We start from the raw sequence: 26,038 nt of genomic DNA, 5'->3' as shown, positions 1-26,038 counted from the left end.
CGGCGGAGCAGGCGCCAGCCAGGCGGCGACGCGGCCACACGCACCGAGCCAGCGACCCCCCGGGCGACGCTCGGGGCCCGGGAGCGCAATGACCGAGGCGCGAGGGGCCCGGGGCGCGCTCGCCGGCCCGCTGCGGGTGCTCTGCGTGCTGGGCTGCCTGTGGGGCCGCGCCGCCGCCGCGCCGTCGCCCATCATCAAGTTTCCTGGAGATGTCGCCCCCAAAACGGACAAAGAGCTGGCTGTGGTGAGTCGCAGCGCCCGCCGGCGGGAGTCAACTTCGGAGAAACTTCAGAGGACGGGGGTCTCCCGAGCGGCCGCCCCCGCGGTGGGCACGCGGCGTGGGGAGGAGCTTCGGGAAATGGCTTGGGGGAGGGGGGCTTTCTTTGGCTGGCTGAGGGAGGGATCTCTGGCAAACTGTAGGGGAGCCTTAGTAACTGGAGAAGGCCTTTGATAACTTGGCAACTTCGGAGACCGGCAGGGTGGGCTTCTCGCCGGTGGTGGTAGGCAGGGGACGCTTTGGCAAACAGCTGGAAGGGAGCTCCTTGGTAAATAAGGCGGCATTGTCTAGTATCTGGGGGATCTGGCACGGGAGCCGCTCCGTAAACAACTTTTGGACACATCTGGGAGGTTGGCTAACAGGCCCTTGGCAAGCGTCTTCCTAGGCCTTTGGCCAAAGGCCTGAAAGGGGTCTCTTTTGAACACGGATCCTTTGAACCCCTGTGAGACTTTGGGAAGAGGGTCCTTTGGCACACAATTTGGGTTAACTTTTGCACACGTGTGGCTGGGAACTCAGGGCAAAGCAGAGCTTGGCCAACGTCAAGGGGCCTTTGGCATACATCTGGAGAGAGGCCCTGGAGCCGATCTTTTGGCAAGTTTGGGAGGCAGGAGGGAAGCAGAGGGCGCATCTTTTTCACCTGGCTCAATGGACCAGTTGGCCACGAGGGTCAAGGGTTGCACCTCGGAAAGTTTCCTCGAACTTCTGCAGCGGGGTTGGAGAACCAGAGGACTGAACTGGCCACTGGCCGGCCAGGCGCCGGGAGGGGCCGGTGCACGAGGGCCCTGGCGCGTGGGGCGGGGGCGGATGGAGCCCCGAGCTCTGGTAGGAGCACCGCCAGCCCGCCCTCCCTCCTGGCGGCACTCCGAGCTGTGGCTCAGAGGTTGTTTTGCCTCAAGCTGGGCCGGCTGGAGGAGCTCCCCACTGCCCTGCCACAGACCGCAGCGTTACACAAGGGGGCTGGGGGCATCAGAGGTGCACTTCCTCTCACCCTGTGAGCGCCTCAGGGGCAGGGACCCCTCCAGATGTGCCTTCCAGCCTGCAAGACATCTGCTTCCTCACTCCTTCAGCCACCAGAGGAATCTATTCTCCTGCAACCTTGTCCCCAACCAGCCCAGGACAGGACTTTCATATCCTCTGGTCACCCAAGGAACCCCTTCTTGGGATGTGACACCATCACTCCTCTTCCCTGCATACAGGCCTCTGTCCCTGCTGGGCAAATGGGTGGGGAGACCTTACACTTTTAGGGGGCTCCTTATTTCAGGGGCCTGAAGCTGGACTGCACGATGAGATGGCTGTTGGTAGAGGGTGAGCTCTGGAGCCTTGAAAAATCTTGGTGGGTCCCCACACCTCCTACAGCACAGGGAAGTTGGTGTAGCCTGGAGGCCATGCAGGAGGAGGCTTGAGAAGCCTTTTCTGGACTTACATTGTCTGGCTTCACATCAGGCAGTCATGAGCAACTGGCCTCCTTGGGGAATTGATGCCACTTCTCATTCTTAGCTGCTTCTGCAAACAGCATGATGGTGGAGTCTCAGGGTTAAGGAGAAGGTCATCCAGGACATCTTTGAAGGGTACCCAGGTCATGGTAGACACTCAACAAGAGATATATTTGTCATTATTCTCATTGTCACTATTATTATATTCTCTAGTCCCCTTTCCTAACTACCCCCCCCCAAAAAAGGTTAGGGCCCCTGTAATAAAGTCTTTTGGTTCTTTTCATTATTCCGACATAGCATACATCACACATCCCATTTTCAATTGACTGTGGTCCATCTGCCTCCCCACACCGGGGTCTGAACCCTGGAGACTAGAAACTTCTGCCATGTTCACTAGTTTCTCCCCAGTACTGGCACAGGGCTTGACACACGGTAGGAGTCAAAAAACACTTGTTGAACAGATAAATGAGCTCGTTCGTCCCTGAAACTCCCTAGAGGCCTGTTTGCTTTAGGCCTCAGTGAGCACAGAGGACGGGATGATTTTCTTTTTAGAAAGGACCTCTCTGGGATTTGAACCCAGGTCTGTCTGCTCCTGGAGTCCAGACACATAAGCCTTGAATCTCTTTATAAGGAAAGTGAGGGAACCAGTCCCGCTGTCATCAGCAGTGGGGTGAATTAAAAGAGGGGCAGAGGTAAAGAAGAGAGGCAGAGAGTTAGGAGTTCCGAGCATGGGCTCTGGAGCCGGATGGCTTGGGTCCGAATCCGCTTCTGCCATTTGTGAGCTGTGGGTTCGTAGGCAAGTTTCTTAACCTCTCTGCGCTTGAATGTCTTTCTCTGTATGAGGGAGGTAGTACGAGTAACGCATTGTGGAGTTGCTATATGGGGCATACAGTAAGCGTCCACTCCGTGCCATGTGTTACAGCTTTTCTGTCACTCAGCTGGTGGGTGACAGAGTGGGTTTGGGAACCCGGGATGTTACCCAGGACCATTGGGTCCCAGACTGCTTGGGTCAGTACGACGCCATGTTCATTTCTTCCAGCAATATCTGAACACCTTCTACGGCTGCCCCAAGGAGAGTTGCAACCTGTTTGTGCTGAAGGACACACTGAAGAAGATGCAGAAGTTCTTTGGGCTACCGCAGACGGGGGAGCTCGACCAGAGCACCATCGAGACCATGAGGAAGCCACGCTGTGGCAACCCCGACGTGGCCAACTACAACTTCTTCCCCCGCAAGCCCAAGTGGGACAAGAACCAGATCACATACAGGTGCCAAGGCTAGGTGGCCGGAAGCAGGGCCCCGGGGCTGGGGGACACTGGGTCTCCTTGTACCTTGACTTCTCCTTTCTTGGGGACCCGGGGAGTAGCCGGTGTGGGCCTGGCCCCTTGTGGAGTTCTGTCAATAAGGTTCTTAGGAAGTGGAGTCAGACCGGAGCTTGAGTCTCAAGCTCTTACTGGCTTTGGGGCAGCGGGCTCCTTAGGTTCCGGTGCATTGAGTCTTGACTTTCCAGTCAACAGAATGGGGCTAAAACCTAACCTTCTTTGTAGGTTCGCTGGAAACTAAGCTTGGTCCCATATATAACGGGATATCAAGAGAGACATCAGCGTTCAGCATACAGTGAGAGCATAAGGAATGCTAGTCACTCTAGTTCTTAGACAGGCTCGCTAGGGCGGGGTGGAGGGAGTTGATGACTGGCTGCTGATTGAATTTTATATCCTATCATTGAGTTGTTACCATGGGTCGTTGGTTGGGCTGAGAGCTCTGTTCTGTATGGCTCATGCTGGATTCCAAGGGTGAGCTCTCTGTCCCGTAGCCTCCCTGCCCACCAGCCAGAGGTGAGAAAGGAGACTCTTGAGCTGGGGCCATGGAGATGCGGGCTGGTCTAGGGCCCCACGGAAGCTCAAGGCATCCTGGGCAGGCTGTTCTCCCAGTGAGTTCTGCTCCACACGCACACATACACCTGCCCACGTGTACACACTCATGCACTCAGACGTGCGCACAGCAGCAGCCTGTGCACTCCTCACATACTCAGGCACACACTCGGGAACAGCACGCGGGCATGCACATTCACACCCATTCCTGCACGGTCACACAGCGGCACACACACACGTTTAGGCACGTACGTGCACGCTTGCGTGCATGTGCACACTCCCATTCCCCCGTGCACACAGACACACTCGCATGCATTTCTATCCCCTGCAGGATCATTGGCTACACGCCGGACCTGGACCCTGAGACGGTGGATGACGCCTTTGCCCGTGCCTTCCAAGTCTGGAGCGACGTAACTCCACTACGGTTTTCTCGTATCCACGATGGGGAGGCGGACATCATGATCAACTTTGGCCGCTGGGGTAGGCAGAAGAGGGGTGCAGAGACAGAGCGGTGGTCTGGCCATCGGGGGGCCCCGGGATCCTGAGCAGAGCTTAGACAGGAGGGTAGAAGACGTAGACACTGGGCGGCCACACTGATATGGGGTCAGGTGACGTGACAGTGGGTACAGAGGGTGTAATCCTGAAGGCAGGCGGTCTGTCTGCCCCATCCAGCATGGTGGCCACTAGGGGCACAGGACCATTCACATTTAAATTAGTTAGAATTAAACTGAACTGAAAATTCCATTTCTCTATCAAACCAGCCACATTTTGGCTTCTCAGTGGCCACATGAGATCAGTGGCTCTTGAGCTGAACGCCACAAAGAATACCCCATCATCACAGAAAGTTCTCTTGGCTAATGCTGGTGGACACTGAGGCATTCTAGATGTGAGACTGAGTCAGGAAGAGTGGAGCAGTGTAGACTCGGGAGGAAGTGGGCTAGATCCAGGGACCAAGGACGCCGTGTGGATTGGTCCTGTGAATGCTGGCGGCAGTGCGGACCTGAAGGTGGGTGGTGTGGACATTGTGAGTAATACTGTGATGTGGGTAAACGACATGGGCACAGGCAACAGTGTTGACACATGGGTGGGTGGCGAGCTCCTGGGTGGCAAAGCATAGCTGAAGGTTAACGTGGATTTTGGCGATGGGATGACTTGAGGGTAAGCGACAGGGCTGGATGGGCAGTGTGGATGTGGGGTAGGTGATACAGACAACGGTATAGATGAGGGACAGTGGAGAGTGGTGAGGACATGGGTGGGCGTATTAGTCTGTGGGTAGGTATAATGTCGTCGGCCGTCGTGTGGACAGTGAAGGTCAGCGGTAGAGATAACGGGGGGACATATAGACTTGAGGGGGCAGTGCAGACCATCAGATGATAACAGTCAAGTCAGGAACACTCTACTGAGATGCTCTGTTCCCAGGATTGAATAACCACACCGGACAGGGAAGGGGACGGACGTCAGGGCAGCTAAGGCCCCACAGATGGGAGTGTGGCTAGGTTTCGGGGCCCAGCTGGGGCAGTTGGAAGCCGACACCCTGTGTGTTGCAGAACATGGAGACGGATACCCTTTCGATGGCAAGGACGGGCTCCTGGCTCATGCCTTTGCCCCCGGTCCCGGCGTTGGGGGAGACTCCCACTTTGACGACGATGAGCTGTGGACCCTGGGAGAAGGGCAAGGTAAGAGAGTGAATATCCGGGGCACGCCCGGGTCTCCTCTCTGGTCCCCCGCATGCCTCGCTGTCCCTTGGCCACAAGGACTCTGGCTTCCCTGGCCACCTCGGGCCTCTCCATCTGCTCTGATGGGACCAGAGAGCTGGCCATGGGAAGGAGGTCCCGTAACCCGGCTGAGTCAGAATCCCGGTCTCCAAAGAAGCGCCTGGAGGGGCTGACCGCCCACCCTGTGTCGCCCTCAGTGGTCCGAGTGAAGTATGGGAACGCCGATGGCGAGTACTGCAAGTTCCCCTTCCTGTTCAACGGCCGGGAGTACACCAGCTGCACAGACACGGGCCGCTCCGACGGCTTCCTCTGGTGCTCCACCACCTACAATTTCGAGAAGGACGGCAAGTACGGCTTCTGCCCCCACGAAGGTGAGCGGCCGCCTGGCCCCAGGCTTTCCTCCTCAGCCTCCACCTCCCCAGGTCGCCCCCCACCCCCGTGCCCACTCCTCCGCAGGCCTGATGCTGCCCATCAGCCAGCGTCCTCCCACCACCTCATTCGCGCAGGCCCCCACCCTCACGTGAGCCACAGCTTCGTCCTTCTTGTCCACACATTTATGTGATACTGTCATTAAATCAGTTGGTTTGTTGGTTAGTTTTGCCATTAGCAATAATAGTTGTGAAATCACAGGTTTGGTGTGCTAATTATGTTTTTTCTAATATGTGTGAGAATGAACTTGGAACTACTCAAATGCCCAGTGGTTTTCTCTAGAATCACTCTCTGCCCCCAGACCAGGATGGGGGTGGGGGTGGGCGCGCCTCAAGGACATGAGGAGAGAGGCTGGGGGATGGATTGGAAGCCCAGCAGCAGGAGTGGGAAGCAAGACTCAGACACCAAGGCTGGTACCCAACCCAGCTTGGGGACTCCGGCCCTGGGAATGTCAGTGAGTGTTCCCGGTCCTGATGCTAACTCTTCTAGTGTGTGCATGTGTGTGTGTGCATGTGTGTGTGTGTGACACACACACACACATCTGGTTGTGGGGGCGGTTTCATATCTGTCCGAGTCTTTGTCTTTGCTTGTGTCTGCGTCTCTGTGTCCTGGCAAAAGAAGTAGCCTGACTCAGTATTCTCGTACGTGTTTTTGCCAATGCTTGGGACACGACATTTTCAGATATTTTGAAACCATATAGAAGGAGAAGTTTTTTAAAGGGATAAGGTACTGATGTACACACTCAATCCTTTCTTAATATATTCTTCATCGTGAGACACACTTCGTAACCAGAAATCATAAAAAGACAGCGTGTACATCTTCGTACGTGGTCACGTCATTAGATTGGATGATTCGAGAGGTCAAAAGCCCAGAAAACTGGGGGGAACACAGGAAAAAAACTCCAAAATTCATTTTGTGGATACGTGTTTCTTCTGCATCCCGTAAAGACTCTTTGACCTATCTATGCCTCTGTCTTTTCAGATGTAATTTGATGAGTTTGTGACTCTCTCTGACCCCATTGCAACTGAACGCTGAGCACCAGCCGTCTTAACAGAAGGGAGGGAACAAAGAGCTAGTTAATCGTGTTCCTGTTTACACTTTTAATACCAAAGCTCGCACAATACTTTGTATTAAGTAAGAGCTCAAGCCATTGACCATTCATGAGTCAGAAACTTTTAAACAAAAGTAGTTTATGTATGTGGCTTTTCCCAGGAGGGATTCAAGCAGCCTTAACCCTGCCATGTGTCAGTCCCTGTGATTAGAACAGAATGCCTTGATCGTGGAAGTGGAAACAGCTGTAATTCATAAATCTGGTTTATCCCCACACTGGCCATTAGCCATTTACTTGGTCTTTAGCCAGATGCAAATACGTAGAACACGCACGGGTTTGGGTCTTGGGATAGATGTTCTGGTTACTCAGGCCCTCCTGACTGCTGAGTCAGTGGCTGTTTGTCTTTATCCTTGTTGGGGGCTGGATCTGAAAGGAGATGGGGGCTTCCTGGGGGGTAGACCTGCAGCTGTCGGGAGGCCAAAGGCAGAGGCTGGCCTCTGTGGAGGTTAACACTTTGCCTTTCCTTCTCTGAGGCCAACAAGGCATCTGGCTTCAGTTTGGGCTCTCCCCGGTATCTCACTGTTTGTGGCCTTGTGGGGGAAGGTCTCTTGGTTGGGGAGAGGGGAGTAGTGAGGATATGGGGCCCTGATCCTGTGATCCCTGGCCCCCATTTTGGTCATGGTGGAGTTAACGGGGGGCTGATGAGGTCACTTCTGGCGCCTTTGCGCACAGACTGCCCTTGTTACGCACTTGTGGTTTTTGCTCATTGGCAATTCCGGAGACACATCATTTTGTAGCTTTGGGGTGGATGAAGGCACGGGGGAGTGGGGGGAGAACCCATGCAGATGAGCCCAGACTCTGAACCCCACTCCCCCCAATTCTCCAGTCCTAGCCTCTGTCCTGGGGAGATCGGAGAGGGATCTCAGAGAGCGTGTTAAAAGGTTTCTGAAGACACCACCTCCCTTCTGTTCCCTCTGTCCTCCTCTGCTCCTCCTCTCTGTCCAGCAGGGACCACAGCAGGCCATCCAGGAAAGCCCCTGGGGTTGAAAGGGAGGTGAAGCTTCCTGTGTGTGTGTGTGTGTGTGTGTGTGTGCGCGCGCGTGCGCATGTGCAATAAAGACTGTGAGCAAGAGAGAGAGAGGAGGACCAGGAGCCTTCTCAGAACTGTTTTCCTATCTCTCCAATGGAAAGACTCTTATGGTCCTGCCATCCACAGTCTGCACGGTGTGGGCACGGCCAGGCAGCTTGGACCGTGACCTTGAGGTGTGGGCCGGGCTCTGCAGACCCTGTGCTGTGTGCCAGGTTTTAACTGTTTCGTTGTTGGGAGGAGAGGGTTTGGGTGCATTGAGGCGGGCATCCCTAAGGTCTCTGGGAACGGGTGGAGCCGGCCAGGGAGGCAGGGATGCTCTCCAGGAGCCCAGAGAAGCACCAGGGCAGGGTTGCTCTCCAGGAGCCCAGAGAAGCACCAGGTCCCCCACCACGGGAGACGGTTTTGAATATTCTCACGATGCTATAACCTCACAGGTGTGACCTGGCCACCGGCGCCTTCCCCACGCAGGCGCCCAGCTGATCCCCAGCCAGGCAGGCGGGTGGCCTCTCACATTCACACCCCTTCCCTCTCTCCCCCCCTCCCCAGCCCTGTTCACCATGGGTGGCAACGCTGACGGGCAGCCCTGCAAGTTCCCGTTCCGCTTCCAGGGTACATCTTACGACAGCTGCACCACCGAGGGCCGCACGGACGGCTACCGCTGGTGCGGCACCACCGAGGACTACGACCGTGACAAGAAGTATGGCTTCTGCCCCGAGACCGGTGGGTGTTGCCGCCTCTCCCTGCCCCTTGAGGCCGGCAGCCCGTCCTGAGAGAGAAAACCTACCAGAGCCCCCTCCCCACCCCAACCTCCTTTCCCCAGAACTGGGGTGCCAGCCAGAGTGCTTAGTGGCTGGGACAGCATGGGCACCCACATCAGACAGACAGTGCATGGGCACCAGTAGCCCATTGAGCTGAGTTGGAGATGCCTAACGTCCGGCCAGCTCAGAACCCTGTCTGAATGGTCCACATTCCCTCAGCCTCCCGGGTAATCCTCTTTCTCTCTCTCTCTCTCTCTCTCTCTCTCCCCGTCTCATCTTCAAGTTTTTCTTCCCTGCCTTTCTTTGCTCTCATCCGCATCTCTAGCCTTCAGTTTCTGTTTTGCAGTAAGGACTCCCTGCTTCCTTTCTCCCTCCCTCCCTTCCTTGCTTCCTTCTGCTTCTTCCAGTAGATCTTTACCGAACACCTGCTTTCTGCAGGAGACCCAGGTAGGTCCTCCCCAGGACCCTGCGTGAGGGCGCTCACGGTCTAAGGAAGTATGTGGGCACCGTTAGCTCTGCCCGGCCCCTTCTGCCTCGGGTCCCTCTGGCCCCATCCATGGGAGGCTGAATAAAGCTCTGGAATCTGGCTGTGTGGGTTTGAGTCTTAGCCCTCACACTTCTGGCAATAACTGCTCAGGCAAGTTTCTTTACTTCTCCAAGCTCCATTTTCCCATCCATGAAATGGGGGTAATGAATGGTCCCTACTGCCCAGGGTTGTCGAGACGTGTATAAAGTGCTTGCTTCGGGGCCCGGGGCTGAGCGAGTACCCCGGACGCGTGGCTCATTAAAGTCCGCATTGTGTCATTCCCTGGTGGTGGCCTCAGATGCCTTACTGCCCCCTGACCCATGCCCCTCCCTCCACAGCCATGTCCACCGTTGGAGGGAACTCGGAAGGCGCCCCCTGTGTCTTCCCCTTCACCTTCTTGGGCAACAAGCATGAGAGCTGTACCAGCGCGGGCCGCAGCGACGGCAAAATGTGGTGTGCGACCACGGCCAACTATGACGATGACCGCAAATGGGGCTTCTGCCCGGACCAAGGTACGAGGCTCTGACCATTGGGCAGAAACACCAGACACCGCCCCACCCCTGCACCAGAAACCTTCCAGGGCACCCCCACCACTTATGGCATAGACTCCAACCCCCCAGACCCCCGCCTGTGTTGGTCGAGACACGGTGGTGGCGGAGGTCCTGCCCAACCACAGAGATGCTGTCTTTCCCCTCCAATCTTGACCACCCTTCCAATGGGGTTCTTACCATCCCAAACATTCAGCACTGGGCACAGGGTACCCTATACCAAAGAATGATTCCCCTATGGGGCATCCCCACCTTCAAGGGCCTGGGTGGGCAGGAGAAGGGAAAAAAACAGAAGTAACCTCATTCTCCAATGCCACTGTCCACACAGCACAAGAGAGCCCCCCGAGCCTTCCTTGCCCCCTCGACACCATCCTTGGCCAAGTTGTGAATGGGGGTTCTCTGACAGTGCTGAGTGCTAAGGACAGAGCCACCTGAGACAGCTCTCAGCCCTCCAGGGCACACAGGCTGGGGCAGGAGAGTGACCAGGAGGTAGGCCATGACCTTACCATGTGGTCAGTGCAGTGAGCAGGCTGCCTGGGGGCCCCATCTGATGGCCCCAGATGGCCAGGTGAGAGGGTTGGTCCGTGGCTGGTCAGAATTCGATCAGCCTCTTTTTCTGTGACTTTTCTTCTTTTTTACTCACAGTGAGGTGGAGTTTGGATCATGCTAACTGAGAGAGGCTGGACAGAGGAGTGTTTTTTAAACCCCTGTCAAACACCATGCTGGGGCCTAGCATTACCCGCTCTGCCCTAGTTTCTCCTTAGAGGCGGGAGTCTCCCTCTGCTGGTAAATGGCGTGGGACTCTGGGGCTTGTGTGGCACCCTTGGGGTGTACGTTAGGTTGCCAGGGCTGTCATAGCCCAGTGCCACAACCCGGGTGTCTTAAAACGATAGGAATTCATTCTCGTGCATTTTAGAAGCTACGGGTTCAAAGTCAAGGCATTGGCAGGGCCAAGTTCTCCCAGAGGGCTGCCTTGTCCCTGTCCCTGTCTTTCTTGTTACGTGGACTTCTATGTATCTTCTCTTCGTAGAACGACTCGGTCACATTGGATTAAGGGCCCACCGTACCCCAGGATGACCTCATTTTCACTGAATTTATCTGTAAAGCTATTTCCAAATAAGTTCCCATTCCGCGGTGCTTGGGGTTAGGCACCCCACTTATTTTTGGGGGGAGACTCAATTCATCCCACAGCAGGGTAGAAATGGGGTTTGCCCTCTGTGGCCGAGCCTGGGCAGCCACTCCAAGGGAGAGTGGTTTTTACTGCTTCCTGGGGAAGATATGGTGGACCCACTCTCTTACCTCTTTGGAGACCGTGCATGCAAGTTTTGCCCCTACTCTTTGTAGAGAAGTACATAGAGCCAGAGAACAGGATTTTTAACAAATGGGACTTGAAGTAGAGGATTTGCATCTGCTCCTTGCTCTCCTTTATAGCACCCAGGAATCCCACCCTGGAAAGGGACAAAGGGACTTTGGCTGGCCCTACTTGAAGGCAGTGGACATAGTCTCTTGGTCCCAGAACTCTTAGGAGAAAGAAGAATCGATATAAGCCAACCGCAGAGCTCTCAGCCCCACTCAGGTCCCATTGCTGGGGCCAGAGCCTCGCTGCTCTCTCAACTCTCTCCCTGTCTCTCTGCCCCCACCCTTTCCCTCCTGCGGCCCTCAGGGTACAGCTTGTTCCTGGTGGCAGCCCATGAGTTTGGCCATGCAATGGGGCTGGAGCACTCGGAGGATCCTGGAGCCTTGATGGCACCCATTTACACCTTCACCAAGAACTTCCGCCTGTCCCATGATGACGTCAAGGGCATTCAAGAGCTCTACGGTAAACCTCAGCGTGGGGGCCTCCGGATGGGGGTCTGGGGCGGTCCTGCAGCCTGGGATGGAGGCCCAGGGTTCTCCAGGACTGCAGGAGACAAAGGCAGGCGGCAGGAGCGTTGATCTGGTCTGGGGGTAGCAGAGCCACCCCCCAAGGGTTAGCCCCTTTCCTTTGGCTGGTCCTTTTCCTTTCCAAATAACACCAGGGTTCATGCCCCTCTTGGCTTCCCAGAGCCACTGCGTGAGGTCGGCAGGGGAGAAACTGGCTCCCTATTTTCTAGGTGAGTAAACTGAGGCCCAAGGAAAGTGACTCTTCTGGCCCACGGTCACCAGGTTTAGAACCCAGGACAACGAGCTAAACGCAAGGCAGAATCACCCAGTGTATAGAAAGACCCTGATGATATGGTGAATGAAAGTGCCTGATTTTCATGCCGATTTTTTTCTTCTCTTTTAAGATTTTATTTATTCATGTGTGAGAGAGACAGAGATAGCAAGAGAGAGCATGATCCAGGAGGAAAGGGGGAAGCAGGCTCTCCACTGAGCAAGAAGCCTGACTCGGGGTTTGATCCCAGGATCCTGGGATCATGACCTGAGCCAAAGGCAGACGCTTAGCCGACTGAGCCACCCAGGCGCCCGATTGTTTTTTACTTTAATGTGTAGTAGAGCTTGAAACCAGTGATAAATTTACTAACACTTATGGTGAGGTTAGAGTGGGCCCATTTAAAAAAAAAGAAGGTAGCTATAAAATGGTCCTGGACCAAGTCACAGCAGCGGGAGTGGTGCTGGGTGACAGGGCTGGGGGCACATGGATTTGGGAATGAACACCAGATCGAGGGAGAGACGCCGGGTTCGAATGTGTCCACCACTCACCAGCAGCAAGAGAGGGAGCAGGTCTTTACCCCCCTGGACTTGGTTTCCTCATCTCTAAACTATGGCTGGTTGCCACGAGGGACAAAGGGATGAATCCTGGAGAAAGTTCCACACACCCAGTGCTGGACACAGAGGTGGCCGCGGATGTCCCTGACTGTCCTGCGGGCTTGAGAACCTGAGCTTTGGGTTTGAACGCTTGGGCGAGTCACTCAACCTCTGTGGGCCTCAGTTTCCCTACCTATAAAGCAGAAGTAATAATGGTAATAATAACGGTGGTGGGGACCGGTCAGCATCAGCAAACAGCCTCTGTCAAGATTCAGGTTTCTCTTTACTGTCCTCCCCGCGCCACGTCCAGGCATCCTCTCTGTGTCTTCCCCATGCTCACTCCAAGGCCAGAATACTATTTTTTCTGATCTTTCGCAGGCAGGGGTGGGTGGTCTTAGAAGCTCAGCCTGGTGGGGATAGTCGCTGGACCTGGGAGGGTCTGAGGTCACGTCCTCCTTTTCCAGGGGCTTCCCCTGATACCGGCACGGGCACCGGCCCCACTCCAACTCTAGGACCCGTCACTCCTGAGATCTGCAAGCAGGACATCGTCTTCGATGGCATCTCTCAGATCCGTGGGGAGATCTTCTTCTTTAAGGACAGGTGAGTGCGGGCGCTTGCTCCTTGTCCCTGCCCTCTGCCCATTCCCTGTTATTTTTGGTTCCCCAACCCTCGGTCAGGGAGCCTCCTGGGGGCTTCACAGAATGGCCTGTGGAGACACTTTGTCCCGTGTATCAGACAGCCCCCAGATGTCAGTGGCTTACGGCAGCGGACATCTCTTTCGCTCTCTCCTAGTCTCTGGGTCTGCTCTATTTGCTTTGGTTGTCTGGTTTTCAGTCTGCGGTTTGGGTTCGGGGATGTTCAGCACGTCCCTCATTCTCCCGGGGTTAGCAGCTGCTCGTGGCAGATGACAAGCACAAGAGGCAGAATCAAACCACATGAGCACATTTAAAGCCTCCACACACATCACGTCTGAGAATTTTCCATTGACTAAAGCAGATTGCATGGCCAGCCCCAACCCCTGCTGTAGAGGGTGGTGCCGTGAGGTCACATGGCAAACGCACATGGATGTAGAATTTTGAAATAGGGGCAGAGGGAAGAATTGGGAACAACAAACCAGGCTCCCACAGGCTTTCTCCTGGAATGGCCTTGACCCCAGACAGCCAGATCATTCCTTGGAGGGGGAGCAAGTAACCACAGGGGAGATGTGGTCGCCTTTGTGCTAGAGATAAAGGCCCCAGCTCAATCAGCCAAGAGCTGAGACTCACCCAGCCGCCCTAGCCCTCCCAGAGAATGGCAGACATAATGTAGGACTGCATTAAGGTGTCTGTCCATTATCCATCTGTACATATACATACATTTATACTTTCATCCATCGTTCATGTATTTGCTCATCATGTATCCATCCATTATCCATTTATCTATTACCCATTGGTCTGTCATCATCCATCCGTCATCCATCCACCCATCCATTTATCCTTCTACCCATCCATCCACACACCCAGCCAGCCACCCAGCCAGCCAGCCATCCACTCATCCATTCATCCATCCATCCATCCAGTCTGGTAATTGACAGAATGGGCTCTGGACCCAGACTGCCTAGCTGGGTTGGAATCCAGGCCCTGCAGCTCACTGGTTGCGTGAATATAGGCAAGTTAATCATGAGGCTTCTGTGTACCTTGATTTCCTCATCTATAAAACGGGACTAGTCTTCTCACCTATTTCATGGGGCTGTTTTTGGGATTCGAGGCTGTAAGATTAGATGCTTAGAATAATGCCTGACGCGGGGTAAGTGTATGCAATCGCGCTAGCTAGGATTGTCAGCAACAAGCCATTTGGGACCTACAGTGCCAGCTACTTTGCTTTAAGAACTGGGGGTGGAGGTGGTGTGCTGGGAGCGGAGGGGACACCTAATGCCTAGAGGAGCGTTGTCAAAGAGAGGTCCAGGGGCCTTCTACGCCAGAGCCCCTTAGGGAGTGAATGTTAAGAGTGTGGGTTGCTGCACCTGTCCGCGTGCCCTCTGGCTGAAATCTCTGGGAGTGGGCCCTGGGCATCTCCATTTTTGCAAATTCCCCATGAATCTTAGGCACATTGAAGTGTGAGTAGCAGCGGCCAAGTCTGGGAAACAAAGGCAGGGAGCGCTGACAGCAGTCCGTAGCCGAGTGAAAGGATGAAATTGCAGAAGCATTTGGAACATGCTTGCCTGGACAACCTCAAGTCAGGAAAGGCTCTGAGTAGGAAGCAGCACTTCAGCGGGCCTTTACACTAGAAGCAGATCCAGGGAGAGTGATGAGCTGACAGGTTGGGAGGGTGTTTGGGTCAGGGGGCCCTGCAGGACCAGAGCCACTGAGATGTGAGAATTCCTGGCTTGGGGGAGGGATGGAGGGAGCCTGATGAGGCTAGAAGGTGTTCTGCGAACTTTCGTGAAGGACCTCCTCCTCTGGTCTAGGCCCTGGGCTAGGTGCTGGGGGACAAGTGCCCTGCTTTTTCCAGAGTCTTCTGGCCCACAGGGAGATGACCAGGATGCAGAGAGAGAGAGGGGAGACTCAAAATGCAGTGAGAAGTCAGGTACCATCGGGCCCCCCTCCCCAACAGAGTCCTTAACCTGGAGCCCTTCCCACTTGGGAGGCCCTGACCACGTTCAGAGCTGAGACATGCGGACCTGGGAAAGTGTGCAGAGCACAGGCTTGGGTTTGGAGCCATCCCTGGCCTGACACAGCATCATTTCGAAAGGAAGTTGATGAGTGTTTGATGAGTTCATTGAATTAGCCAGTAAATACTTAAGCACCGCCCATGTGCAGAACGGGTGGTAGGCACTGATTTGGGGGCGGGGGTGGGGGAGGGGATGAGAAGGGTAATAGGCAAGAAAATTAAACTCAAACTTTGGAGTCAGGTCTGGGTTTGAATCCTGACAATACCATGATCTCTCTGAGTTTCATTTGTCGGGTAAAGATGGTGATACCTTCTTACAGTATCAGGGTGCCAGGAACAGGGAACCCCAACTCAAACCAACTTACACAGCAGAGAGAAACTGCTCTCATGCGGTATGAAGTCCAGAGATGGGGCTGCCTCGGGGGGCGGAAAGAGTTTCAGTGATTCAGTGATGCCTTTGTCCACTGTTATCCTCTGCATTGATTTTCCCTGAAGGCTGGGTCCCTCGTGGTCACACAGTGACTGCCAGGGGCCGGGGTGGGGTTGCATGGAGGGGGCTGCAGGCTTCCTTGGCCACATCCAGCAGGAAAGAGTGAGAGGTTCCCCAGCTGTGAATTCCAAGTCTGTTCAGTCTCGTGGGCCCACATGAATCATACAGTCACTGCTGAATCAATGCCAGTTGCCAAGAAATGCTGATAGGCTTAGACCAGCGGTTCTCAAAGGAGACGGCATGTGTTAGGATCATCTGGAAGGCGTGTTAAAACAGATTGCTGGGCCCCAAGCCCAGAGAGTCTGGTGCATAGGTCCCGAGTGGGACCCAGCGATGTTGTGTTCCCCAGTTCCCAGATGATGCTCATGCTGCTGGTCTGGGGATCATACTTGGAGACCAGCGGCTTAAGCTCATCAGGATGGGGATGGGGTCCGAAGGTGGGCAAGCTTGGATCATAAACACAGGAGTGGGGTGAGGAAGGATGATAGGGAAATAAACGTATCATAGATGCTGGTAGACCACCAAGAGTGCATATTATCTTGTCGTACTGTGCGATTGCATTTTACGCGACACACAAAGTGCTTGGCACTTAGTAGGTCCTCCATAAATAATAATAGTTCTCACCCTTGCCAAAATGCACGTGTCCATTCCATTGCAATTCAGGAAATACTTTGAATACCATCGGCTCCTGCCTCAGTGGACTTCTGATTTAGTAAGAGACATTTTAAAAAACAAACTACTTTTCCAAGGCACTCAGTGTTAAAAGGCTCAGAGGAGGAAGACTATGGTAGAGACAGAAGTAGTTAGGGAAGGCTTCCTGGAGGAGGGAGCAAGACAGGGAGCGAAAACGTGGCTTCTCAGCCCTGGCATCTTGCAGAGGGGGCTCTGCCCATTCTCCAGTCCTTCTCCATTGTGCCTTTGACCTTGCCTCCCCCTCTGGAGATACCACCACTGGGAAGTTTTTGAGTGGGTTTGGGGAGGCATATGTGGGAACAGCTGCAGAGTGACAGAAGGTGTGGTTTCCTTCGTCCCCTGCCCCCCACCCCAGGTTCATTTGGCGGACGGTGACGCCGCGGAACAAGCCCATGGGGCCCCTGCTGGTAGCCACGTTCTGGCCTGAGCTCCCAGAGAAGATTGATGCCGTGTACGAGGCCCCACAGGAGGAGAAAGCTGTGTTCTTTGCAGGTGTGTGGGAAGGGCTCTGCCTTGCCCTCAGCTCCCCAGGGTTCCTGTGCACCTATGCGTGCTCCCTTTCCTTTCTGGATCTGTTCTCTCAGTCATTAGTTCCGAAAGCATGGGCTTCAGGGAGAAGGGCTCAGACACCCAGCATCAAACAGCACTAGCCCACAGAATGAATGTTCCCTTACATTTTAATTTTCAATCCTTTCAACTCCTCTTCTAGAAGGAAAATCACAGTTCAGTGCGTTGTCTCTAACACTTTTCCAGTACTAGAGCCTTCGGCAGACAGTGATTTTAGCTGGAACTTTTTAAAGGGCCGGGTCATCTTTAACATTTAAAGAGAATTTATTTCCAAAAAATAAATGTCTTTCTATGGATTTCAAGATAAATTCCTCGAAAGCAAAGAATAAATGTACTAAATAATAGTATAGGAAGTCTCTGTAAGCAGTAAAAACAACCGAGGTAGGGTCCCGTGGCCAACATTTAGGAAACCCTGCTCACCCAGGTTTCATCGGAACCTACCGTGTGACAGGGGTCCAGGCCCTGCCCTCATGGAGCTCACAAGCTAGCAGGGGAGATGGAAAAGCAGGCTTTTAGGAGGAAATGCAGTAAGGCTGTGGCTGGGGAGGGAGGACCCACAGGAGCCTGCCCTGGTCTGAAACGTGGGCCCAAAGGCTGGGCAGCGTGACGAGTACACGTTCCCCCAGCCAGCTCCCTACCTCCTCCATCCCAGAGGGATCCTGAGTTGTGGCTCCAGTCAGGAGAAGGTCTCATGGCAGGTGTGACACTTAGGGTACGTGGCTTGGTGCGTGAGCGAGGGCTGGAGGCACCCCACCGCCCTCACTCACCTCCTCGGCCAGATAAGCACTTTGTAAAAACCATATATGGGAGACCAGATTCTGGGCACTGAACCGGAAGGGAGCAGGACCCTGTGTCCCCATTGAGAACGGCCACAGTGGGGCCCCCGGCAGTCAGACGACAGAAGGAACAGGCCAGGCTGAGGGATTCCAGCATGAGGCACCAACACAACCTTTGCTTCCGCCCCAGGAAATGAATACTGGGTCTATTCAGCCAGTACCCTGGAGCGAGGGTACCCCAAGCCGCTGACCAGCCTGGGGCTGCCCCCTGATGTTCAGCGTGTGGATGCGGCCTTTAACTGGAGCAAGAACAAGAAGACCTACATCTTCGCCGGAGACAAGTTCTGGAGGTGAGGGGAGGGCTGGGAGGGCGTGGAGGCGGGGGGCGGGGCAGTGGAAAGGAGGACAGCGCGGCCAGCACGCGGACGTGGAGAAGACGCTCTGTGGTTTCCGGCTTCCTGGGTTAGGGTCGGCGGTTTGGGGCCTCAGATACCCCCTCTCTGACCTCTAACTTGACAGGGCTGCAGGCCCTCTGAGAGGTCCGCAAAGGATGAACAGCACACTGCTGGTACAGGGCTGCTCGGAACCTCCTTTCCTTGTCCGAAGGCTTTGGCGGGGCCCATGTCTGCCCGGCCTGGAGCTTCCCATTTGGGGGTGACTCGCTGTAGAAGGGGATAATAAAAATGAGGCCAACAGCTGCTACTTCTGACTCTATATGCCAGACACTATGTCAAGGGCTTTATGAGATCAGTATTGTTACTATTATTCCCATTTTGCAGATGAGCATCTGAAGTTCAGAGAGGTTAGGTGTCTACCTTAAAGTCACCCAGCCACATCGTGGCGGGCTGGGATTTGAACCTCGGAATTCTGGCTCCCAGAGAACATGCTATTTATTCTTTACTGTTCAGTACTGTACCGAAGATAGCAGGGTCCTCTGAAATAGTGGTGGTAAAGGCAGGGGGAGGGCAGAGGATGAAATATGATGAAGAGAGGGATGGGGGCACCAGCTGCCTGCAGGAACATCCAAATTGGGCCCCCCTGGGAAGCAGCAGGTGTGTCTGGTGTGTCTGCCATGGGCCCAGTGTCTGTGGACGCAGACTGGCAGGGGGCCGGTTCAGAAGCAAGTAGCTCCCTGCTCTAGGTCATCAAAAGGGAAGGGTTCAATTCCAAGAGGCCACGGTCAGGGGTACAGGTCAGGGAGCCCGATAACCAAGAACAGTCAGTGAAAGGCCGCCCAGACTTCCGGAGTTTGATTATAATTCTTCATATTTCCCAGACAAGGAAACAGTGGCCCAAAGAAATGAAATAACGTGGTCTGTGTTATTTAAATGCAAGTGTGTTGACCACAGAGCCAGGACGATGACCGCATCTCCTGTGCCCTAACCCCACGCTCCTCCCCGGTACCCTCAGGGTCATTCGGTCAGTGGGAAGGGGTGGGGGGAGCAGGGGCTGGTTCCTGCTTTCCTCCTGTGGCTGCCTCTGGTGGGCCCTTTGTCTGGAACAGTCCAGCTTCCCTCCCAGGCCTCTCTCTTCTCCCTCCACCCCCGCCCCCAGCTGCCCTGCATTCAGAAGCTATTTGCCGGTGTCAGGGAGGAATTCCAGACATATTGCTAAGACACTTAGCAACTCAAGCTGATGGATATCTCAAGCCTCAAGAAAGAACACAGTCAGCCAGGAAACCTCGGAGCGGGCTTTCCGCCCACAGGATCCAGAACAATCCTCAGCACAAGCACATACTACAAATGGCCTTTCTGCATGGTAGGCGCCCTGAATCTCCTCTCCAAATCTTAGAATGTGGACAGTGAAACACACGGACACACAGAAACGTGAATCTCAGAATCCGATCATAAGGACGGGTGTCTACGGCTCATGGTGTTGGAAGGACTTCTCTAATCTCCCTCCAGTGCCTCCTGGGGGATTGGTAAACACACAGGACAGATGTAGCCACGTGTGAACGCAAGGGTGTGTGAACGCAAGGGTGTGTGCTGTGCTGGTATATTGCTGGGTTTCGGGGAGAGTTACCTGCTCCCCGGTCCCTTTCTGCAACAAGCCCACCTTCCCAAGCTGGGATCCAGGAGGCCCTGCTCTAGGTCAGCGACGCTTACTTAAAAGCGGCTGAGCTGAAGGCCTTACTGGATGCTCTGGACTGGGTTTCCAGAAGAGACAGATGTGTCTCCCAGAAGAGGTGGTTGATGAACTTGACACTGTTACCGGAGCTGAGTCTGCAGAGGGCCCAGAGGAGAAGGACAGAGAGCCCCCGATGACAGAAGACAAGCATCTGCCTCCAGCCTGGTATCTCCCTTATGCCAGGGAGTACTCAGCTTCTGCTTCTGGAAGCTTCCACTAAACCCACCAATATACACTCAGCATCCCCTATGTCCCAGGTGGGACATAGGAGATGTATGTCCATCCACACCACCCACCATAGCTGGGTGCTGGAAGGCAGTGGTCGAGAAATAGTCACACTTTAACTTGTGGAGCTTATGTGAGAATGCGGGAAATAGACATGTGTGCATTTCACCTTTATTTTTTATTTAAGGTAGATACTATTCTTAGCCCCATTTTCCAGGTTTAGAAACTGAGGCTGAAGTGTCTCAAGGATACACACCCATGGAAAAGTTGGGATGCAGGTGTCTGTGTTCTTAACACCTGCTCTACACTGCCAATTCCTACAGCTGCAGGGAAATATAGGGTGTCACAGAGAAAGAAACCTTTTTTTTTTTTTTAAGATTTTATTTATTTATTTGAAAGAGAGAGTGTGAAAGAGAGAGAGAGCATGAACAGGAGGGAGAGGGAGAGGGAGAAGCAGGCTCCCCGTTGAGCAGGGAGCCCAATGTGGGGCTCGATCCCAGGATCCTGAGATCATGACTTGAGCCGAAGGCAGAACCTTAACCGACTGAGCCATCCAGGCGCCCTGAAAGAAACCCTCTAAAAGACTGCCAGCAGGAGACACTGTAAGAGCCTGGGGACAGAGCTAAATGAAGAGCTCCAAGCCCCTGCAAGAGGCAGCACCTTCTGATGCCATGATGCCGTGTTCTTCCCTGAGAAACAGAACTTGGAACCAAATCAGTTCACTTCTCTAAGCCTTCGTTTCCGCATCTCTAAAATGGGATTGCTTCCTACCCTGCCTGCCCTCTGCGGGCAGACTGGACACTAGCAGAAGACACATAGCTCCAAGCGGGGGTGTCAGGGAAGGCGATGTGGGTGGAGTGCTGGGACTCTGAGCTGCACACTTGAGTTTGGGATGCCAGGTCACGAGGAAGCATGTTAGGTTTTGCAAGCAGCCTTATGATGCAGCTGGGATCAAGGAAGGCTTTTCTGACAGTTCTCAGGGTGACGAGGAAAGGGGGAAGCAAAGCCCCCTGTAGAAGGGAACTTACAGGGGACGTTGTTGGTGGTGTCTTGGGTCGGGGTGGTCGGGCTGGCCGTGGGGACGAGGATCCACTCCGAGGCACGGCCGAGGAAAGCCTGGCTGTCACCCGAGTGGCATTCAAACACAGGTCTGTCTAGACAATGAGCTCTGCAAGGCCAGGACTTTATCTTGACTAATGCAGTAACCACAGGCAGACAGAGGTGGGGGAGCTCATTAAGTATTTGGGGAACAATGAATAGGTTGAATGTAAGTGGAGAAGCAAAGGAACCAAAGGGACCCCAGCATTTAAAAAATTCTCTCCGAAATGAAAAAGGTGGTGGCATGGCTAGCCAGGAAGAAGACTCTGCCAGCTAATACTCAAGGTATTTAGCTGCATAACAGGCACAGCCCAGTGTAACTACTCACCCTGGTAGCTGCAGCAGGGACGGGGGTGGTGGGAGAACCGCCCTGTGACTAACAGGGTCTAGGTTCCCAAACCACCTTGCCCTGTAACCTGGCCATCCCGGGTGAGATCATCTCCTGGGATGGGGACTGTCACCTCCATCTGATTGATAAAGAAACAGCAGTTTGTCCAAGCCTCTCAGCCTCACAGTGAAAGAATAATGAGGCTGGAACCTGTCCTTGTCCAGTGCTCCTCATACCACAGCAGGGATCAGAGTTTGGAAAGAGACTAACATTTCCCAAATACCTACAAAGTACCAGATACGGAGACAGACACTTTGCGTATGTTCTCTCATTTGCTCTCTATGCTAATTAAAAACATTAACTACAGCCCCATTTTACAGTTGGTAAAGTAGAGGTTCAGAGAGCAGCTCGCAGCCCTGGAGTCAGACAGGCCTGGGTTGGATTACCACTGGGAAGCTGGGTGCCCTTTCGAAGTCTCTGGTCTGTGAAATGGATATTACGGTAATAACTGTGTCCTGGGATTGTCACAAGGATTGACTGAGAAAGTATATGGAAAGCGGTTAGCACATTGCTTTACACGTTAGCAGTAATCACAAGATTGCTTTTAGGGGACTGTTGAAGGTCATGTAATTAGTGAGTAGTGGAGTTGGGATCCAGACCCCAGTCTGACTCTCTGGCCTTCCCCTCCAGCCGGCTGCCTCCCTGCAGGGCTAGGTCTGATTTCCCAGGCTCAGCCAGGAACCGGCGGCTGGGCCCTCCCAGCCAGGTTTGGAGGAGGGCTGGCCTTTCGGGAGGTCCCATGGGTTCCTCATATCTGTTTCCTTGCAGATATAATGAAGTCAAGAAGAAGATGGATCCTGGCTTCCCCAAGCTCATCGCCGATGCCTGGAATGCCATCCCGGATAACCTGGACGCCGTGGTGGACCTGCAGGGCGGCGGTGAGCCGCCCGAGCCCCTCTCCGCTTTCTAGGACGTGCCTCCCCGCCCCCAGCCGGACCCAGCTCCTCCCAAGCACACACTCCCTCATTGTGCAGGGAGGCAGGCAGCGCTCAGGGGGGAAAAACAAACCAGCCCCTTCAGCCCAGTGCTGGGAAGGCATCCAGACCCCTGACCTCCGCTCACTCAGCCGGCTCCAGGCAGTAAGACCCAGAAAGGCCCGTCACAGCTGCAGGGCCTGGAGCCAGGAAAGGGAAAGGCAGGAGGCCTGCTGGAACAGGAAACACGGGCTCTGTGCCCTGGATTCATTCTGGGGTTTGGTCCAGGCCCTTTCAGGTTCCATAGGAGGCCTTGTGACTGCCTCTCATTAGCAGAACGATGGCTCCATTTGAGACAGGACAGACTTTGTCGTGCCCTGCTGCTAATGTGGCAAAGATCTCCCACTCACCTCCATGTGCCCCTGGGCCCTCACTGAATAAAACACAACCAGTATCGGCAAGGGATAGCATTTGGAGTTTGCAAAACATCTTCCTGGGGAGGCTTCTGTGAGGTCTGCAGGGGCCTGGAAAGGGGTCCCAGTTTGGCCTTTTTAGAAGAAGGTTGCATTTAAATTTCTCAAGGATTTCTTCTGAGCCCCTCTGCTACTCGAAGCACATAGCCCTAACTTCCGGTGGTAAAAGGTCTCACACGTCCAAGAGAGACCTGTGTATTATCTAGAGGGGACTAGGTTAAGGAGTATCTTCAAGAATAAACATCTAGGGAGCACCTCCTAGGTGCAGGGATTTTCAAGGAAGTAAATGGGGTCATGTACGTAGGGGTCCCACATTTTCAAGTCCATGGTGCCAATGAGCAAGGCAGGCAGGGCAGACAGGGGTCTGTGGCGAACCGAAGGCACGTGGGTTATTTACAATCACCTGCTTCTCCTGGTTGCTGCAAGAAAAGGGGGGGGGGCGTGCCGTTAAGATATTCTAGCTGTTTTAAAAGGAGGTGAGAAATGCATATTTCCGTGTGGAATTTCCAGATGTTTTTGGGTTGGCAGCTTACTCAGAATTCAGAACAAAACAAAACAAAAACCTTTTGGTGTGAGCCAAATACAACCCATCTGTAGGCCGGACAGAGCTAGAAGCCTCCTGGTGTTCCATATCTGGTCTCTGGGAAGTGCTTCGTCTGTGCCCGTGCTCAGTGGAGTGTTGTTATTTGTATTTATAATAGCACATAGTATCTCATTTAATCCTTGCCACAAGCTCGAAGAGGTTGGTATCTTTAGCCCCATCTTCAAGATGAAGAAACAGGGATTCCGAGCGCTTACTTCCACAGCCATCCCCCTTCTACCGCTCTCCAAGGGCTCTCCTCTGGTTGGAAAGCTTGTTCCCTATGGCGGGTGACGCTCAAAGCTCCCGGGAACCTTCCATGTCTCAGAACGCGGTGGTGACAGCCTCCCCTCTTTCTCCTCCCAGGTCACAGCTACTTCTTCAAGGGTGCCTATTACCTGAAGTTGGAGAACCAAAGTTTGAAGAGTGTGAAATTCGGAAGCATCAAATCCGACTGGCTGGGCTGCTGAGCGGGCTCTGTCTCCCCCAGGCCCTGCCTCTCCGTCATCTTCTGCCAACCGAGCCCTGAAGCCAGGGAAGGACCCGGATGGCCTGGCAGCCTTCAGCTCTGTACTTAACCAGCGTGCTCACCCCTCCCTGGTAATTTAAGGTTCTGGAGAGTGGCTCTGCCCTGTGTCCAAGGAACGGTGCTGATTGTCCCCCTCCCAGCCGCCCTCACCTCCCCACTCCGTATCCTACCAGCCCTCCAAAGCCACCCCCCAAAGAGATGCTTTGATGTTCTCAATGCAGCCCTGCCCTGGGCTGCCCTGGTGCTCCCACACTTCAGGCTCTCCACCCCCCCGCCACGACTTTCTGTGGCTGACAGCACCCTCAGAGCCAACAGACAGAGACTGTCTCAAGAGGGCACTGGTGGCCCGAGAGCCCGGCCTGGCAGTGGGATGGGGACATGGCCCCGCGGCCACCCCACACACCCGGCTTCTCACTGCTGGCTGCCTTAGGAAACTCTCCTACCTTAGCAGATCGCTTTGTACACACTTTGTTCTTTTCTTTCAGTTTTTATGTTTCCACTTTGACGTTGAATTTCTTGACAGAAGGACTCAGGTTGTCTGAAGTCACTCCACGAGGCATCTCAGCCCACTGTCGGGATGGTTCTTTCATTCCCTCTATTTAGTACGTCCCTAACCCATCACTTCCTCCACTGGCTGGAGGAAACCCCGCTCAGTCCCGTCCCCCCTTCCCTTCAACAGTTCCCCATGGGAAATGTCAACAAGTACGAATAAAGACACCAACTGCGTGGCAGTGTTTGTGGGCTGTTTTGTTTTGTTTTGTTTTGTTTTGTTTGCAGCGTCTAGAGAGGATAGAGGAAAACAATGTAAAAAGTTTACATCTCTGCTCCCTCTGGGGCTCAGGTGACCTTTGCTGCAAAGGTCAGAGCTGCCAAAATAAATAGCAAGAGACCCTCCGAGTGGGGGAGCTGCAGTCCCTCTGTCCCGTGGAAAGAGCCTTGATATAGGGGTTCAGTCACTTTGCGGCAGGGTCTCGTTCAAGACCCCCTGCCTTTCTGAGTCTCTGTTTCTTCGCTGACAAGAACGCCAGTTCTAACACTGCTACTACTAACAGTGAACAATAGTAACACCCCCTCCATCAATAGAACGTTTACTCTGTGCCAGGCCCTTGACGTGCCTCCCTTGGTTTAACCTTTACGACAACCTAAAGACGCGGAACCTATGATCCCCTTCTCTGGAAATCCCGGAGCTGCTGGGATAACAAGTTGAAGGACTGGGGTTATCTCAGAGCCCCCTTCTGGCTTTAATTAGACTTATTGCTTCAGGCCTCTCATGGTGGGGCTGGTGGAGAAGGGGATGAGGAGTAGACCCGACTCTCTGCGGGTGACCTTAGTGGGCGGGGAGTCGTCTTTTCTCCTCCCTGTGGCCTGCCCCATGGCTCAGGTCCTTGAGGGTCCTAAAGAAATGTCTTCGGTGCAAGTTTCTGGCTAAAGAGCCACATGGGACTGCCAGCCCCAACTTGAAGACCCCCGAGGCTTATATCGTGACTGTAATACACTATTATTAACCTGCTCTATTACACTGAGAACATTCAGCTGCTCCACGACGTAACACCTAAATGATGCCATTTCTGAACTGCTTTTCTATGAACATGGCACATTTTTAAAAAATTGTTTCCACAGGGGCACCTGGGTGGCTCAGTGGGTTAAAGCCTCTGCCTTCGGCTCAGGTCATGATCTCAGCGTCCTGGGATCGAGCCCCACATCGGGCTCTCTGCTCGGCGGGGAGCCTGCTTCCCTTCCTCTCTCTCTCTCTGCCTGCCTCTCTGCCTACTTGTGATCTCTGTCAAATAAAAAAAAAAAAATTGTTTCCACAACCCTATGGCATAGACATTAATCTTTCCCCATGCTTCGATGAGAGTACAGGCTCAGAGAGGTTAATCAAGGAGCTGCAAGCCACACATTTCTCTGGTGGGGTTGGAAGATTTTGAGATTCTGCAGTAGATGAGTATGAAGCATCGCTGAGCCAGGGCCCAGATTCAGATTCTCACCATGCCCTCCAGCCTGATGTGAGCAGCTCACCTGTAATTGTAAATCATTCCCCATCTTCAGCCTCTTCTTCCCTGAACTCAGGGCTTGACCTGCTGACCTCAGGCTTATCTTACCCAG

General features: G+C 54.0%; 1 protein-coding gene across 1 annotated transcript; it reads left to right on the top strand.

Annotated features, from left to right (window-relative positions):
* On the top strand, positions 1 to 24,675 carry MMP2 (matrix metallopeptidase 2). The gene is made up of 13 exons (XM_080828401.1): positions 1 to 244; positions 2,750 to 2,976; positions 3,911 to 4,059; positions 5,127 to 5,255; positions 5,492 to 5,665; positions 8,411 to 8,584; positions 9,487 to 9,660; positions 11,360 to 11,515; positions 12,888 to 13,023; positions 16,611 to 16,747; positions 17,789 to 17,948; positions 22,205 to 22,314; positions 23,770 to 24,675. The coding sequence occupies exons 1-13, from the start codon at positions 89 to 91 to the stop codon at positions 23,871 to 23,873; spliced, it is 1,986 nt and encodes a 661-aa protein (XP_080684527.1). The 5' UTR covers positions 1 to 88; the 3' UTR covers positions 23,874 to 24,675.
* The last annotated feature ends 1,363 nt before the right edge of the window (positions 24,676 to 26,038 follow it).

Source organism: Martes martes (assembly GCF_963455335.1).
Source record: "Martes martes genome assembly, chromosome: 17".
NCBI lineage: Eukaryota > Metazoa > Chordata > Mammalia > Carnivora > Mustelidae > Martes > Martes martes.
Note: the sequence above shows the minus strand (reverse complement) of the source record. Positions and strands in the feature narration are given on the sequence as shown.

What these genes read in the sequence shown, in the direction of transcription:
- MMP2 (XM_080828401.1), top strand. Translation starts at nt 89, where the DNA reads ATGACCGAGGCGCGAGGGGCCCGGGGCGCGCTCGCCGGCCCGCTGCGG. An exon ending in GGGCATTCAAGAGCTCTACG is followed by an intron (nt 11,516 to 12,887) that starts GTAAACCTCAGC and finishes CTCCTTTTCCAG; the next exon opens with GGGCTTCCCCTGATACCGGC. An exon ending in GCCGGAGACAAGTTCTGGAG is followed by an intron (nt 17,949 to 22,204) that starts GTGAGGGGAGGG and finishes GTTTCCTTGCAG; the next exon opens with ATATAATGAAGTCAAGAAGA.